Source organism: Remersonia thermophila, chromosome 6 (genome assembly GCF_042764415.1).
Source record: "Remersonia thermophila strain ATCC 22073 chromosome 6, whole genome shotgun sequence".
Classification (NCBI taxonomy): Eukaryota; Fungi; Ascomycota; class Sordariomycetes; order Sordariales; family Chaetomiaceae; genus Remersonia; species Remersonia thermophila.
Window position 1 is genome coordinate 2,527,158 of NC_092222.1, and position 17,493 is coordinate 2,544,650.

General features: G+C 61.3%; 3 protein-coding genes across 3 annotated transcripts; 1 reads left to right on the forward strand and 2 right to left on the reverse strand.

The window, feature by feature from the left end:
• Positions 1–740: 740 nt before the first annotated feature.
• Positions 741–1,086, forward strand: VTJ83DRAFT_6866 (uncharacterized protein; the record flags this gene model as incomplete). Its single annotated transcript, XM_071013624.1, has 2 exons — positions 741–748; positions 861–1,086. 2 exons carry the CDS (start codon positions 741–743, stop codon positions 1,084–1,086), a joined length of 234 nt encoding a protein of 77 aa, XP_070864493.1.
• An 8,872-nt stretch (positions 1,087–9,958) lies between these two features.
• VTJ83DRAFT_6867 (uncharacterized protein) lies at positions 9,959–13,019 on the reverse strand (the record flags this gene model as incomplete). Its single annotated transcript, XM_071013625.1, has 7 exons — positions 9,959–10,387; positions 10,468–11,784; positions 11,884–12,016; positions 12,107–12,300; positions 12,429–12,469; positions 12,537–12,610; positions 12,730–13,019. 7 exons carry the CDS (start codon positions 13,017–13,019, stop codon positions 9,959–9,961), a joined length of 2,478 nt encoding a protein of 825 aa, XP_070864494.1.
• A 1,535-nt stretch (positions 13,020–14,554) lies between these two features.
• Positions 14,555–17,082, reverse strand: VTJ83DRAFT_6868 (uncharacterized protein; the record flags this gene model as incomplete). The annotated part of the gene is made up of 3 exons (XM_071013626.1): positions 14,555–16,465; positions 16,522–16,699; positions 16,751–17,082. 3 exons carry the CDS (start codon positions 17,080–17,082, stop codon positions 14,555–14,557), a joined length of 2,421 nt encoding a protein of 806 aa, XP_070864495.1.
• Between the last annotated feature and the right edge of the window lie 411 nt (positions 17,083–17,493).

The following is a 17,493-nucleotide window of genomic DNA, read 5'->3' on the forward strand; positions in this document are numbered from 1 at the left end:
CCACCCCTGGACGGGGCCGCGCACCACCGTGATCTTACGGCGGGTACGGTAGGTACCTTAGTACTTGGTGCCTGACCTACCTCGTAAGTAACATACCTACCATCTAGGTGAGCCTGTTTTGATGCCAAACCTTACGTCCATGTGGGTACATACCTACTAAGGTAGGTAGGTAGAGTGCAATGTCCCACCCGTGGTGGTGGTGGCAGCCCCTGCTCCATCGTCTTTGTTATTTAAATCGTGACTCCCTCCCCCAAACTAGGACCCGACTGTTTTCCGCCCGTTACATCTTCGCGTTACGAGGAGGAAATCGACCCCGCGGGCTCCTTTACTGGCTCGTTCCCTGCCAGGACGAGCTTTGGTTCCCGACGAGACCAGTTCCCTGACCAGCTCGTCTCCTTCCGGCACGGGCTGCCTTGTCGCTCCCGAGGGGACTAGCTCCTCTGGCTCCTTCATCGGCTCGTTCCCTTCTCAAATAGTCTTCTACTCCCCCTTTGATTGTCACACACACTCTCTCTCTCTCTTTTTTTTTTTTTTTTCACCTTTTTCAATTTGCAATCACCACCCAGGCCTGGCCGCACAGTAATATCGCCAACGTTGGCAACCGTCCACTCGTTCAAGCCTTTGTGTCGATTCTTTCGTCCCGTCCGACCAACTGCCCGACCGACCGACGCCACCCTACCGGCGTACCCATCTTTGGTCATAACACTTTTCACAAAAGACTTGCTCATACCTCGCCCACGATGCCCAGGTCCGTCATCCATTTGTCTCACCCGACGTTTGTGTCTCCCGAGTCTCCTGGTGCATACGCATGCGGGGTTCACGGCATCCCCTGGATGCTGGCTGACATCCCGCGGTACCAGGTCCCACGCTTCTGCCGCCGGCACCAACAAAAGCGATGCTGGACACCGGCACCCTGCAGGCCAGCAGCCCCAAGAGCCGCCGGCAGCGCTCTCGGCCTGGCTGAACCAGCCCGCTGATGACGAACCTGTCGCTTGGTATGCACGCCTGTCCGAGCAGGCCTCGAACGGTACCAGCGACGTCCCGCCTTCCACCGCGGCTGGAGGCAGTTCGGTGCCCAAGCTGTAACACGACAATAACTACAACAAGACCTTAACGACAACTTGCATCGGCATCGACTCCTGCAACATCGCTCATGGTTTGACAACACCGATCCACGCACCGATTTGAACCTTTGCAACACGCATGCCCGCACGACCCTGCAGAACAAGCATAGAGGTGACGCACAACTTCGGGTTGCAAGGCGACACCCACAACCACCACAACAACAATAGCTACAAGCAAGACGGCATGAGGACATGGCGATATACGATCCAATGAGCCTGGTGCTCTACTTGTGCAAGCTCTCATATTCTCCGATGATGGCATGACGGCATGCGACCCAATGGGCTCGGTGCTCTGGTTGCGCAGGCCGCCATTTTCTTTGACGGCTACACCAGCGGTTGCATCGCTACCGCTCGTCGCATCGATTCCCCCGCATTTCGCTGCTGTGGGGATTCCCTTGTCTCTGGACGTCTGGGCCCATCCATACAGAGCAAACAACGATTGGTTGTCGCTGGGTTCTCGCGAATGGCCCGTGCAACGGGTACGTGCCGTATTGGCTTCCAAGGGGAGCGGCACGGGGGCCGGATAATTGCCACTGCGGAGCATTTCGATTGCTTCTGTTCGTTGGTCTGGGAAATCGTTCGAGGACCTTGGAAGGCCCAGGGGGGGTGGATCACTCGAGGGAACCTGCATCCCGCGTCATTGACGTTTCTCTCGGTGGCTGGTCCCTGCGTAATACACGATAGACGATTCATCTTTGCATTTCTCATGTTTGCTTTTTAGACACGGTACATCATGGCAAAAACACAAGAACGAGGCCCTTTTATTTTCTAGATTCTCCTTCTTTCTGTTTCTTTCTCTTTTTTTTAAAAAAAGATTATTATTTGAACGTTAGAGTGTGCAAGACCTTGCGGCCTGCGGGGGTAGGGAGGTTGGGATTGGTTGATTAGAGGAAATAGCACGTGGGATGCTCATCTTTCACTTCACTTTTCTTCATCTTTCCTTGTCGGATGTATGCCTGGATCGGCCACCCAATAATTACGATTTATCTCACTTTCTAGAACTTCGAGAGATAGGAAGCATAGTTGTGTGGGCGCATCTGCTCTCGGCCCGGATCGGGACGGGCGCCGTGAAGAATCGGCCTGCGTTGGCCTCCAAGGCGGGCCGATAACAGCTCGGGCTCTGTGGCATGCTGGAGCTGGGCGATGCCCAATGACGACCCAAGGGATGGTACTGTCCATATCCCTTTTGGACGCGAAAGGAAGCGTTAGCCCACTCACCTCATCGCTGACGGACGGCCATCCATGAGCCGGTGCTCCCTTTGCGATCGATGACGTCGGCGAGGTTTTCCTTCCCGTGCTTCGGTATGCCTGATGAACTGGCTCTACGGCGGGCAGCCTACCTCGCCTTGGTTATCCGTGGCGTTGGCCCAACCTTGGCGGTGAATCTTGGAAATCATCCGGCCATGTTTCAGCCATCTTTTTACGCTCGCCTTTGAGGCAGAGGGGGCGCTTGTGTCGCCTCGCCTGTGGTAACTCTGGGGGGACTAGCCAAGTTGCACAGGGTGGACCCGAACAATGGACCGGCTCGAACCCCAAAGGCTCGTCCTTGATTTGCCGCCGCTGGTTCGAGGGGAAAGGGGGCCGCATGCCACGTGACATCCGAACAATGGGCGGCGGGTGGCTAAGCAACCAGCCTTGGGATCTGCTTCAAGCGCCCATCCCACAGGCATATACAGACTGTGTACCCAGCATTGTAGCGCTCAACGCGTTGTCACCTGACCCCGCGTGCTCGCTGGGCCTGAGCCCGGCGCGTTGCGTGCTGCTGCTTGTCTTTGTTTGCCCTGGCCTCCTTTCCTTCCGCTCCTGCTGTCCACGCTGCCGACCGCGCGTAGCCAAAGACATGATGGACCCCTCGCGCATCCCGACCCCCGACAAAGACCTCGACGGCGAGGCCGCCTCGGGCGTTTTGGCCCCCCCCTCCTCCGCCTAGGACGCCGACGAGCCAACGCGCCGCCCTCTCTCTCGCCAGGCCCCGTTCGGCCAGGGCAGCGAAACCATGGTCGCCACGTCGGTGCGTGCGCAATGCCTGAGAAATCGACGTCTCCAAGGTGCCATTTTGTCGGCGATGGGACGAGGAGGTCCTGCGGCCTGTCTAGGTCACCACGGGTACGCCGAGGCCGCCGGCATCTCGCTCAGCCGCCGGTGACCTCCCTGAACGAATGCCGCCCTCTTGCGCCTCAAATGACGGCATGCTCGCCGGGCGCAAGGCGGTGGAGCCGCGGGGGGTTCGCACGGCAGTTTCTGGCTTCGGGATCCGCCGCCGCCGAGCGCCGTCGCCATGCCTCGTCTTCTCCGCCTGCTTTGCGGACTGCTCTCGCCCACGCTCATCATCACCATGACGAGGAACAAAGTCACGCGAGGCCCGCGAGAGGGGGAGCTTGCGGTTCATGGAGGCCGAGGCGCACTTCACGGCGGGTTCAGGGACGGGCGGTGGCGGGCGGTGGCGGGCGGTGGCGGGCGGTGGCGGGCGGTGGCGGGCGGTGGCGGGCGGTGGCGGGCGGTGGCGGGCGGTGCTGGGCGCGGACCGTAAAGGGGATTGCGACGGTGCAGGGGATCCGGAGGGCGTAGTAGCTCGCGCTTTGGAACTGGTGGAGGGAGGTAGGTATGCCGTCTGCTGGACGTGCCCAGGCTGGTGGTTCGTGGACCTACACTTGCTCAACCTCCATGTTGTGGGTCCGAGGGTAGGCTGTTCGCCTCCACTTTCTGGTTCTCCACCTGCCGGCCTCTACTTGCCCGAACGGGTCAGATGGCCCTCGGCGATTGGGTTCCATCATGCCATGCTCTCCTCACACGCCATGTCGCAACGGGGGCGACCCACATTTGGGCCCACAACTTTAAACGAACGTCCACTCTTGGGAGGGATCCAACGTGAAAGCCAGAGATGCGACCGGGAAGATGATGGGGAAACTGCCGCGGCAGATCGTCGAAGCGCCACGATGGAGCATCTCGGCCCGCAGCTCCTCTGCCGGACCTTGGGCTGGAGCTGTTCTTGTTGGCTCACGGATGTTGTCGTCGTTGGATGCTCAACGCCACCGCGCCGGCCCGCCTGGCAGCGAGGAACCACCCGGCACGTGCTGGACACGATGCATGGCAGGGGGCTCAAAGATTCTCTTTTGGGGACTCGGAGAATGGTTGGGCCGAGTGCGCCAAACAACCTACTTGGAAACGCTGCCTGCATCAAACAGACCTACCGGGCGAGCAAGTCAGCGGCAGGGGGGTTGGGGGTTGTTGTTGTGTGCTACGGCTAGAGACATCAAGACCATCCAGAAGGTCAAAGGCTGCCAACGGCCGTGTCTCAGGAGCTGGCTTTGTCGTTTGCGGGATGTTCACTTGGTGCCGAATCCTGTTAGGCGAGAGAGGCATGCGACAGGGCCTTTGCTTACCGGCAGCCTGCTTCAACGCCCCAGCTCCAGGGAGCAAACGGGGTCTCGACCGCAAAAAAAAAAGAAAAAGAAAAAAAAAAAGAAAAAAAGAGAAAACATTCGTTTTGACCTCAACCGCGGACTGGTGTTCTTGCTTAGATATCCATTGGCTCAGGCCCCCACTGTCTTACATGATTCGATAGGAAACTGCTTTACATGAGGATGATGTGTAGATGTGCCATCTCAAGCCCGAATCCCTTGATCCACCCTCGGCTGCGCTGACCCAGCGGCTGCGGGCCGGAATCTGGCTGCCCGTAATCCCCGTCCGGGCGGGCGGGCGGCCTGGAAGCACTCCAAGCACTCGATCACCGGGCGGCATGGGATCGGGGTTGGTGTCGACGTTGCCGTCCCGCATGCCAAGCTCTCGGCACCTGCTGGCGGAGCCGCCTTCGGCTTCCGAACGGTCAGCCCCCCGGCAGAACAGCTGGAGACGACACGCCCGGAATCGCGAGGAGCTCTACCGATCGTCCGGCCAGCCTTGGTTGGATGGTCGCTGGTGCGGCCAACGCCCAAGCCAGACAAGACAGGCCTGCCGGGTTGATGGTTGTTGCTGTTTCCCGCAACGGGCAGGTGGTTAGTATTGTTGCTGTCGTTGGCGCGAGAATGGGCCGCGTGGCGACGAGTCTGGCGCATCCCATTGTTGTTCTTGCCGCTGTTGTTAGCGTTGTTGTCCATTGTCTGTCAAAGTTGTTTTGAAGAAAGAAAAAAGAGAAGAGAGGGAGCTCGCAGCAGTCAAAGAGAAAAACTTGAAACCAAACGGCTCAAGGTTGCAGGTTGGTGACAGACGGGAGCGTGAGACGGTCCCGCGCTTTTCCGCCCAAAGCGTTGGAAAGAGCAACAGCTTTGTTCTAGTTCATGGATGAGTTGCTCTAATTCTTCCATCTCCAACACACACAAAACAAACAAGAAAAAAACTTATTCCATTTCTCTTCCTTTGACACAGGCTTTGCGACCCAAAACCCAATCTTCCCGACACCCATCTCCTCCTCTATCAAGTACACGCGGGGTTGGGACGCTCAACGGAGGTCACGCCGGGTGCAAACGCAGAGCCTCCGCATCACCTGGTAGCCAGAGGTAAGTCCAGGCACGCAAGCTCCTGGGCCTTTTTGCATCTGACGCCCATGGATTCCCGTGGATCCTGACGTTTCGTACCGTTCCATGCCCGATCGATCCGATGTTAGACGCGGGGGCGACACAACCGGGTCGGCCTGCCCCACCTTCCCGATCGAATGGGCTCTGGCGTCGTTCATTGGCAGGAGGCGCCATGTTAGCCCATAGCTAATAACGTGACCGACAGGGTTTTTGGCCAGCCAGGGTTTTTGGCCACCCCCTTTTCCCCACCTGCCGGGTCAGCCCACAACACCAAAATCAGGAGTCTCGCGATGACCATAAGCAATACAAATAGGGCAGTTTTAAGGCTATTCGCAATTAAACAGATACATACAAACGCAGAGAAATTAAAAGAAGGCTGGCGGTAAGGAGACAAGCAAAACACACAGTCAATCAATCAGTCAAATAAGTCAATAGCTCTAGGCAGCTCTTTCCAAACGATCTTTACGATCTTAACTACCCCACGTCTAGATACACGATATTCCTTCTCTTTAGCTTCCTCTGCTACACGTACCTCTCGCTTATACTCCTCCTAGCGATAGTCCTCTACCGTTAAAATTCGAGCCCCCTTAACCTGCCTTTTCTTACTCTTCTTCCTACCGTTTTTCTACTTGTTAACGAACTTGTTAGTTAAAAACTGGAGGGCAAGATTATCAGCTTAGAGGCTTTTGTAAACGGACTTAATGTTAGTAACGTATTGTTTTACTAGGCTGCCGTACAGCTAAACTAAGTCCCTAAGTAAGCTATCGATCCTGGATACTAAAGCCCCTGTAACGAAGAACTCTGCCTAGCGACCTTGCGAATCTGTAAGGCGTACTGTTGGAGTTGCTGGGCGCGAGGCAGAGCTATCTCCTGGGCGCGAGGCAGGGCCATCTCCTAGGCGAGGGGCAGGGCGAGGGGCAAGGCAAGGGGCAGGGCCATCTCCTGGGCGCGAGGTAGGGCTATCTCCTAGGCGCGAGGCAGGGCTATCTCCTGGGCGAGAGGCAGAGTAAGGGGTAGGGCGTTCAGATAGGTATCCTAGAGTAGCGTAGACCTTCTCGGGGTTAAAGGGCAGGAGACCTGCGTTACGCTAACCGCTAGCGATATTCTTCCTTATCGTCTTCCTCGCCTAGGTATAGTAGGTAAGGAACTGGGCGTTGGAGACCCTTACGGCGCTAAGGAAGGCGCCTTTGTTAACCAGGCGCCTGTACTCGGTAGCTAAAGGGCTAAAAACGCCTATATCAAAAGGCTGGAGGGCATAGGTAGCGTAGAAAGGAAGGTATAGGGGTACAATATCGTAGTTAGCGTAAAAGTCGACGAATTTAGGCAAGATATAGCTAGCGTAGCCGTTAAGGATAAGGAAACGATATTTCGATAGCTTCCGGGGCGTAATATACCGCTTAAAATGCTGAACCTACTCTATCGCGATTTCGTAATCGGTCCAGCTATTCGGGGAGGCGCGAAGAACCGTTTTCGTATCGATAGTTATATCGTTAAGGACCTAATTTAGCTATATTACTTTACTTTTAAAGATAATAAATAATAGAAGAAGGTAACTATTACCGGAGATATATTCGATTATAGAAACCTATTCCTTATTTCCTAGTTATACAATGAAGGCTTCTGTATTACGCTAAAGGATAATAACCCGTTAGCTTATCCTAACGCCTTTTATATAGTTCTTTTCGTCTATATTATAAATGTCGTTATCGGGTACGTTATATATAAAGCGGGCGGTTTAAAACAGCTTGAACCAATACTTAGCAGTATTATAGTTAAGGGTATTTTTACGGGCTTAATCTATCGCGTAAGCCCGCCGGACCTATAAGTCTAGGTAGCGAGAAAAGAAATTGCGATACTATCGCTGGCCAAGAGGGGTTTTATCGCCTTTTACTTAAAGAAGCTGCGTTATAAGGTTATAAATAGCTTTAATAGTTATCAGCCAGCCCTAAGCATTAAGCTAATAACAGGCTTTAACTACTGCTTCTTCTTCGGCTAGCGAGAGGCGTTGCTCTTTCGAGTATACGGTTTTTTACGGCTGGTGCTTGTTAGAACGGCGGTTAGCGAGAGTATTGCGGTTAAAATCGAATAAATAAGCAGCCTAGCAAAGGCTTATCTTTAGATTAACAGCAAGTGCCTCGAGTACGCGTTGAATACGCAGCTCTTTTTCGTCAACACTGTTCGCCATCTTAAGAGGCCTTCTAAGCATCGAAAAGAGGGAAAAACGCACCTTAGAGAGCAGGTTGTTAGTATTGAACGCTGTTCGCTTGGTTGTAATCGATGTCAGGAGGTAGCTTACGATAGTCGACTTGGCGGAGCTGCATGTAGCCAAAAACCCTGGCTGGCCAAAAACCCTGTCGGTCACGTTAGTTACTATACCTTCCGCCTTGGCAACGCCAAACAGCGAAGGTACACAGTATAACATCTTGTAGTTTGACAAGAACCGTCTCTCAAACAACAATCAATCAATCAATTCCTTCTGAGTCAATTTACGCATTACATACGCTACCACGCCGCCTGGGGCCGCAGGTTACGCGTGGAGTCATGAAACCTTAAGCCAACGTCTCGGTCTTTTTGTGGGTTCCGCATCGGACAGGCCAGGGGTCCAGTCGACGTCGTGACGATGCCCGCTTGTACGACGGTCGGCCCCAGGCCTCGAGATCTTTGAGTGCCTGATTGACCGCCCTGGCTTTGCTCACCCGAAGCAAGACCGGCGTCTGCTGCGTCCGGCGATCTGCTGCGTCCGGCGATCTGCCTCGTCTTGGATGGGAGGGTCCTTCGCACGGATCGGTTCCAGAGCCTCCCGCAAGCGATGCATCTCCGTCTGGGCGGTGAGCGCAGCTTCGCGGGTGGATGGGCGCCACGAAGGCCTTTTGTGCGTTCTGAATGGAAGGAAAAAAAAAAAAATACATTCTCATCTGGGGACGCACAACCGTTGGTGGCCTCGATACTTCGTAGTGACAGCCTCTGTAGACGTTGAAAAGTTCGTTGCCGACGGAGGCTCTAGGTAGTGCTGCTTAAGTACCACGGCGGGATTCTGTAGGAGCAGACAACTGACCACGCTTGCTGGACAAAGTCTTGTTTCAAGGCCAAGGGTGGCATCATGGCCCAGGGCTGGCGACCGTGATACCTCCCGTTACCCTTGGCTCAACTCCAACAGTGGGTGGCTTTCCGTCGGCGAAGTGTTCCCGCCATGGTAGATGCAGAGATGGACATAACGAAGGAAAGATGCACGACGAATGATCTGGGTGGGTGGCTCTCTTTTGACGCGATTCCCTGCGTAGGTATTGGCCAAGGATAGTACGAGTGAAACAAGACCCAGGAAGCCTGCTCTACGACAACAAGACATGTCATCTTCTAGACGTTAGAGTTGTGTTCTCCCACCCATGTCTATGACCAACCTTACGCATCCTCACTTTGTACTGCTGGGGTTCTAGAACCACGCTTACTCCGTGCTGCCTCAACCTGCGATATCTGTCGTGACCTTGAATGCCCAATTGGGTTTCGAAGGAGACGGTCCAGATGCTGCAGAGGAAGAGGTATTTGTTTTTCTCGTTTTCTATTCATGCCGGCTCTTCCATCCTCCCTGTTTGTGCACCACAGCACACTGTTGGCCCACCGCGCCCTACGCCCGAAATATTCGTCCAGGATTGCGATATAGCGAGCACAAGGCTTGTGTAGTTAACTGCACACATGCGCAACCGGTGTGTGCGCTTCGGGGCAGCGACATCTATCCAACGACTCCACAACCCTCGGCTCCTTTCCATCACCAGCCTTGTCGGCCTACCTGCCTCGGCTCGAAGCTCCGAACTGTACGTGGCTGCAGGCCCTGGGCACCACGACACGCAAAGCACCGTCCGTTCACGGCGCCCCCGTTGGGCGTCTTTGGTGCTCACCAACCCAAGGCGATGCATCGGCAAGGGATTGAAACATGACGCTTTGCTTTGACCACGAAGCCGATTTCCGATTGAGGGAGGGCATGAGCACGCTTTTGAGCCTCGACAATCCGTCTTCGATGCTGATCATGTCCGAGGAGCAGAGCCGACAAGCCTGGTTGGATGATTCTTGGAGGCGTTGCAGAGGCGTTGTGGTGCTCTCCAGGCGGGTTGGCCTTGATCAAGCCCAACAGGCCGCGACGTGACGGCTTCCGCATGTTTTTTTTCGAACCCATGGCCACTTTGTTATGCGACGTAAAATTGGCTCTTGTCCTTCGAACAGGTATGAACCGACCAAATACAAGACGATTCATGGCTTGGGAGCGCTCGCGATGCGGCGCTTCGTGCCCGGCTCTCCCCCCGTTTGACATCAGCCACTCTCCCCGCCTCACGCCAACGGCCCCCTCTCGGGATCCGTCAGCCGCGCCAGCTCCAGCACCAACCTCCACACCCACAGCCTCACGTCCTCCTCCCGCATGGCCTTGGCCACCCACGCCCTCCCCTCCTCCGCCACCTCGCGCGCCAGCTTCCTCCCCTTGTCCGTCTCGAGCAGGAAGTGCACCAGCTCCGGCAGCTCCCCCATGTCCATGCTGACGGGGACGTAGTGCACCCACGCGCGGACGCGGCCGTCGTCGCCGCGGCCGCCGTCGTCGTTCCACCACTCGAGCAGGCCGCCGACCTGCTTGAGCACGAGCGACCCGCTGGCCAGCAGGCGCGGGAACCGGCCCGAGATGCCGTTGCCGTCGAGGTCGAAGGCGAGCTTGTGGTCGTACGAGGCCGAGGCGGGCTGGCGGCCGAGGAGGCGGAAGGCGGAGCGCTGCGCGAGGCAGGCGGCGCGCGCGGCGGCGACGCGGCGAGCGACCGGGAGGAGCAGGTGTGGAGCTTGGTCGGGTGGACGCGGTAGAGGTGGGTGTTGAGGAAGCGGGCGGACACGGGCGCGACGGCGCCGGCGGCCGTTTCGGACAGGTAGACGCGGTCGCCGGGCGGCCTCTCGACGCCCTGGGCGCGCAAAACGAAGCGCTGGCGGTGGAAGCGGCGCCACCGGTTCGCGTCCTGCTCGGACGCGCCGACGACGACGCCGCCCGTGTCGGCCCCGGCCCAGTACAGCGCGTCCCGCTTGCGATGCCACGGCACGGCGGGCTCGCTCGGGTCGTAGCGGAACTCGGGCTCGACGACGTGCGCCGGCGACGGGAAGAGGATGTCGGCCATGGTGGAGGGCGCGCCCGTCGACAGCACGGGCACGCGGCCCTCGATGAGACGGAAGGAGGTGGGCGAGACGAACAGGCCGTGCTGGCGGGCGTACTCGGGGTGGGCGCACAGGTCCCGGGCCTCGGTGGCGTTGGTGACCAAGGGCAGGCCGTAGGTCTCGACCTCGGAGGGCGCCCTGCGCTTCCCGACGCCGCACGACCACGCGACGGCGTCCCAGGCGGCGCGGCCGGCCAGGCTCGTGATGGTGGCGGGCTTGCCCGGGTTGGCGGACCGCGGAAACATGACGGCGGGCTCGTCGAGGTGGTTGATGAGGAACGTGGCGTCGCGGGGCAGCACGCCCTGGCGCAGGCCGCCCAGCAGGCGGTTGAACATGTCCGCGTAGTGCCGGTCAAAGGAGCGCCACGGGTGCGTGCAGTTGGTGACGGCGGTGGCGCTCGACAAGGTGCACGTCCAGAGGTCCGCGCTGGGCAGCCGCCGCGCGCCGGCCATCTGGGCCGCCACGTCGCGGCCGCTGAGGCGCCAAAAGGGCAGCAGGGAGCGGTAGATGCCGTCGAACTCGTCGATGATGGGGGACCCGATCTCGACGGCGTACCCGTACCACGCCTCGAACCCGGGCGGCGGATCCGCGCCGTACCGTCGCCGGTACTCGGCCGCCGCCTCGGAGTACGTCTTGGACTGCCGCTCGAGCATGCGGTGAAAGCCGTTGCGGGCGTCGCGCACGAGCCGCTCGACCGGATGGTCGGCGGCGGCGAGATGGTACGAGCGCACCCTCCTGACGTTGGCCACGTCGACCGCGGCAGGGCCCAGGGGCAGGAGGGCCAGCCCGAGGAGCAAGAGCCGGCCCTTGGTCCTGGGGAGGAACAGGCCGATCTGCAAGAGCGCGACGAAGGCCGCTGCCGAGGCCGCCAGGGCATGCCACTCCGAGGGGTGGATGGCCGGGTCGCGGCTCGCGAGCAGCCCGAAGGTCGCGATGGCGGGGGCGAGGCACCAGGAGGTGCTGCTGGCCTGAGAAGGTGTTAGCAGGCAGAGAGAGAGAGAGGGGGAGAGGGAGAGGGAGAGAGGGGCGCGGAGGCGGGAGAGCGAAGAAAAGAAAAAAAGACGAACCACCTGGATCGTCAAGCACCAAGAGAGCCCCTTGATCAACCCTGTCAAGACGGCCGGCCACCCAACGCGCACGCTCGCCGTCCCGTACGTCACGAGCTGCCACGCCAGCACGCCCGCGAGGACCAACATGGCCCTGATGCCGAGGGGGCCGGCGTCTTGCAAGTCCGGGAGGTGAGGCGCGCGGCGGAGAGAGGCAGCCGGTCTCGGTATCGCGGCGACGTACACGGCGAGAAGCGCCGCGGCGGGAAGGGCCGAGCGCGCCAGCTCCGTGGCGCCCCAGTACCGCAGCGCGAAGAGCGGGAGCAGGGCGAGCAGCGCGGCGATGGCCATGGCGACGAGACGGAGCCTCGCGGCACGCAGGCTCGCGTCGGGCCGGAGATGCGCCTCGGCGGCGAGCACGAGCGGCGGCAGGGCGGGCTAGAAGCGCATCACGCGTCAGACTGGGTTTCCGCGACAAGCCAGGCCCCCGATAGCCCTCGGAGAGAACAAGCAGGCGGCCCCGAGAGACGACGCCGACACCGCCAGGCCAGCAAGCATGCACTTACGATCAACCACACCGGCCCCACCTCGGCCTGGTACGCGCTCGCTGCCGCAAGACAGGCCGCCGCAGCCCATACCGAGGCCCCTCCGGCCTCACGCCACGGATTACGCACAAACCAAGACGAGCACCACCGCCGGAGCCACCCTCCCCACCTCCTCCTCCTCCTCCCCGGCCGTCTCCCGCCATCTTGACCCAAAAACAGCCCCAGCACCTCGTCTCTCCTCTCCTCCTCTTGTTCTTCTTCTTCTTCTTCTTCCCGCTCACGCTTCCCGCCTTTCCCCTTCCCTCCGATTCCCTTGCCGTACCCGTTCCCACCGCCCCGCCAACCCCCCCATCCCCTCGACCACGCCAGCACCACCACCCCCCACCCCACCATCTCGGAGAGCACCTCCCCTTCCTCCGGCCCCGTCCCGCTCGCCGTGCCAAAGGCCGCGCAGGGCAGCACGCCCCGGAGGTACGCGCACAGGCACGCCGCGCAGGCGGCGATGGCGACGGGCACGGGCGCGAGCGCAAGCGCGCGGGCCCGGTGGCCGGGGGAGGGGGACCGGGATCCGGAGGGGGACGGGATGCCATGGTAGGCGGGGGGCGAGAGCATGTGCAGCGGGAGGACGGAGGGGAAGGGGCTGCGCGCGGCGGGGAGGGAGAGGAACAGGCCGGCGAAAGGGGACGGCCCCCTGCCGGACGGCCTCTGTCCGGAGGTGGGCGGGGGGAGGGCGGCGGGGAGGGGAGCATGGCGGCTTGGGGTTGGGTGGTAGTCGTCGTCGTCGTCGTCGTCGTCGTCGTCGCCTGGCGAGCAAAGGCTGTGTAAGGGGAGGTGGGGGGTGGGGGGAGTGTGCCGATCGTGGTGGAGCCGCGAAGACGTTGCCGAGGTCGCCGAGGGCGAGCCGGAGCAATCGGAGCGAGGGACCGGACCGGAAGGTCGGGGTCGGAGCAAGGGTGGAGAACGCAGGCCCGGGCGCGCCCGGCGGGGGGTTCGGACCGGATCCGGTCGCAATCGGGATCGCTACCCGGGGAGGAGCCGCTAAGTGGAGAAGCGTCGTCGACCCAGCGACATGAACGAAAGAGAGCAAAACAGCAGGGGCTGGCGCCCAAAGACCAGAGGGGCGCTTGGTGTTTCTATTTCAAGCCCAGGCGACGAGCCCGTGCGCGTTCCCGCGAAGGCCTTCGCCGTCCGTCCGCTGGAGGCAAGGCTGCCGTTCGATGCAGCGCTTTGGGGCGCCCGAAGCCGCCAGCCGGAGCCCCGTTGGAATGCCGAGTCCGTGGCTGGGCCGGGCTGCTGGCTTGGAAGATGCAGGCTCTTTGAGCGTGGCCGGATGTCGGTCGCCAGACAGGCCGCGAACCTTCAAGTCGATGAAGATGACAGTAGAGAGGAAGCAAGCAAGCAAGCAAGCAAGCCGGCAGGCAAGCAAGCCAAGGCGTACGACGGGAGAATGCAGGAACACGAACCCCACAGAAAAAAGGGGGGGGAACGCCAAGAGGCTGGATCCCACAGCCCACACAGCCCCGAAAGGCCCGCGGTCCAGACCCCAGCCACCATGATCCATGCACGGAGCCCGGGAACACGGAGTTCCAGAAAGCCTTGGCAACGCGCCGATCTTCGGTTGTTCAATGCCCAGAAGGATTCGGTGGGCCCAAATGAAAGCGTTTGACGAAGAGGACCCCACGTCGTTCGCTGAGGTGCCGGTTGGGTCGAGCCAAAATGGAACTCCCGAAAGTGGTCCCAGCGTCTATTACACAGTATACTATGTACACAGCAAGGTTAGAACGACGTCAACCCCCAACCAGCGAAGAGCTCTACATACACATCACCTGGAGCACACTGCGTGCATCTACTGCACATCAGGTCCCTTGATGGCCCTGACGAGAACCCGCCCGGAAGCGCAGAATGCACCAACAGCACCGAACCGGGCGAGTGAAAGCGCAGAACCCATGTTGGCGTCGCAGAACGTACCCCTCGGCTGCCAAGCCAGCGTCTCTGGGGCCAAGCATCATCTCCATGGTGAGCTGAGGACGGCTGTGCATCGCCATGTCCATTACCGCGCAGTTTTTTTTTTTTTGGACATTCTCATAAACGTACAGACGATGTTGGAGCAATGTTTCGCCCCGCATCGCATCGCGACCCTCATCGCCTCATCGCCTCACCCTCCACTCCCTCCCCACTCCCGTCTCTCCGCGAACCACCCTCCCGACGTACTCCACCCCCCACTCCCTCCTCCCCGTCAGCAACGCCCTGCAAGCCTCCAGTCTCGCGTACAGCCCGACGTCCTCGGCGGCCCTCGCCGAGCGAACCTCGTCGTCCAGCACCTCGAGGAGGCCCCTCCCCGCGGCGTCGCGCGCATGCACGTTGGCCCCGTGCTCCAGCAGCGTGGCCAGCGCCACCTTGCGCCCCAGCCGCGCCGCGACGAGGAGGGCCGTCTCACCCCGGGGGTTGCGCGCCTCCATCGCCGAAGGACCACGCGCGTCGTTGTCGCCGCCGCCCGGGCCGTTGCGCGTGCTCCCGTCGGCGCCGCAGCCCTGGCCGCGCGGCCTCGGCGCCGCCCGCAGCAGCGTCTCAAAGATGGTGCGGAGCGTGCGCTCCCGATCGTCCTGGTCGTCGGAAAGCTCTTCGACGAACGCCATGAGCGGGGTGCGGCCGCGCAGGTCGTAGTGGTCGACGGCGACCGACAGGAGCAGCATCTGCAGGTGCCTGAGACGCGTGGGGAGCGCGGCGCCTTCGGTATCGGGCGAGGTGGCGGCGGCGGCGGCGGCGGCGGCGGCGGGGCACGTGGCTCCCAGGGGCGGGAAAGTAGCCGCCAGCGCCGCCGTTGCTCTGGGAGCCGTGACGGCGTCGTCCGCGTGGAGCTTGCGCTTCAGGTTAGGGCGGCCGTTGCTGGACGACGACGACGACGATGAGGAGCGCACGTGGCGGGCCATGGTCTGCTCGTTGAGGATGGCTTCGGCGAGGCAGTGCAGACCGTTGCGGCCTTGGGCGTCCTCGACGGTGGGATCGGCGTACGAAGCGCGGATGACCTGAACGAGACGGGAGTGGTAGGTGAGGAAGGATCCGTCGCCGGGGTCGGGGTGGTGGACGGGGGCCGCCATCCCGTCCCCGGGCGGCGAGGTCGTGCCGACGCGGCGCGGCGGCGCGTATGGCTTGCGGCTGGCGGCATCCGTATCGACGACGGGGTTGAAGCCAAAGGCATCCCGGCGCGACGCCCGGGCGGGGTCGAACATGGAGAGGAGGCTGCGGAGGAGCTGCGCGTCGCGAACCACGGATTGCGCCCTGTGGAAAAAGGTTCTCCCGTACGCGTCGGCCTCGTACACCAGGTCGGGGCAGGCGTCCCGGAGGTAGATCAAGAGCCGTCTCAGAGGGGGCGCCGGACCCGATAGATCGCCGAACCACTCCACGTGGAGGACGTGGAGGAAGGTCTGCCCCCCCGTGTTCCGCGCCCGCAGGGGGGTCCCGTCGCTGCGGACGACCGTCTCGAGCAAGGCCTCCCGGAACCCCTCCAAGGCCGCCAGCAGATGGAGCGGCGAATTCCCCCAGCTGTCGCGCAGAAGGAGCTGGGACGGGTCCGGGCACGTCAGCGCCAGCTTGGCCCGCTCGCTCAGCTCGCCCGCCGGAAGCAGCCACGAGCCCGGATCCGCCGCCGTTTCTCGGGCGATGGAGCACCAGCAAGCGGCGCCGTGCCGCTGGCCCGGGAAGTCGGCGCAGCTCCTGGTGCCCGCCGTCAGGAAATCGCCCGGCAGCGCGTATCCGGGATCCGGAAAGGGCTCGTAGGCTTCCGCGGCGGCGGCCAACGGGGGGGAGACCACCATGGCCTCGTCTCCGTGGCTCGACGCCACCGACGCCCGGCGAGAGGACGCGTTGCTCGACGGAGCGGAAATGGAGAGCTCGCGAACCAGCGTGGCCAGCTGCGCCGCGTAGGCGGTAGAACAGTCGGAAACCCGCCGCTTGATGTCCTGGATATCGGCCGCGTCGGCCTCGAAACGCGCCGCGTCGTGGAGCTCCATGCTCTGCGCGGTGGGGGACGCCGCCGCCGACGGCGCGGGGCTGCTCGGCTGTCGTTTCCGTTAGCGTTGCCGCTTCAGACACCAGCGAAAGACGACCCAGCTACCTCTCCGGGGTTGCGGTCCAAACCGTTGCGGCTCCTCCAGGCGCCCTTCCGCCGCCTTCGCCGGTGCGACATGGCCAGGCTGGCGATCCGCTTGGCCATCTCGGCGCGGGAGTCGGGCCGGAGGTAGCGTGGATCGTTGTCGAGCATCTTGTGGATGGTTTTCTGGGCCGAGTTCTTCCTGGTGGCGTGTGAGCCGGGTTCGCCACGCCAATCAGAAACAACGGCTTACCTCGGGTGGAAGGCATCGTCCTTGAGCACCTGGATGATCTTGTCGATGGGCAGCGTCGAGTACAGGTACAGCCGGGCCAGCTTTCGCGAGCGGGACACGGTCCACTGCGGCGGCCTGCCTATCCTGGATCCCGACGCGGTCGTCCCCGCGGTGGTGGTGGAGGTGGGCGAGGAGCTCATGGAGCACGGCCGCGAGGCGGCTGCGACGGAAGGCCGACGTCCGTGGAGCGTGAGCTTCTTGAGACACCCGTCCGTGCCGTCAAGGCCTTGGAAGCTATCGTCCGTGACAACGGCAGGCCGTCCCGGTCGGAACTTCGTCGAACGGCTAGGCATAACGAGCGCAAGGCGGAGGGGTCGGTGCGATCTGTCACTCGGGTTGGAAAGCAGACACGTCGGCGGATCTCGTCTGTCCACGCCGCGATGGCACGCCTGGCCAGCCAGCCAGCCGTGGCATTATGTACCACCATCATCTGGCTGGCTGCTCTCCGACCTGAGGCCCGGAACGCACGTCTTCAACGCCTTGAGCTGGAGGGCATGGTCCACAACGCCAGCGAGAGCCATGCAGGGCTGGACGTGGGGTGGTAGCGTTGGGTGGAGAGCCTGCTGGCAAGCCCAGCAGCGGCAGCTGCTGCCGCGCCCGGAACTGCCGCGCCGGGGGGGGGGGGGGAGGGATGTCTCAGAAGCGGCTTGCTAAGTGTAAAAAGTCGGCTGCAGGCAGGATGCAAGAGAGCGCCCCTCGGACCT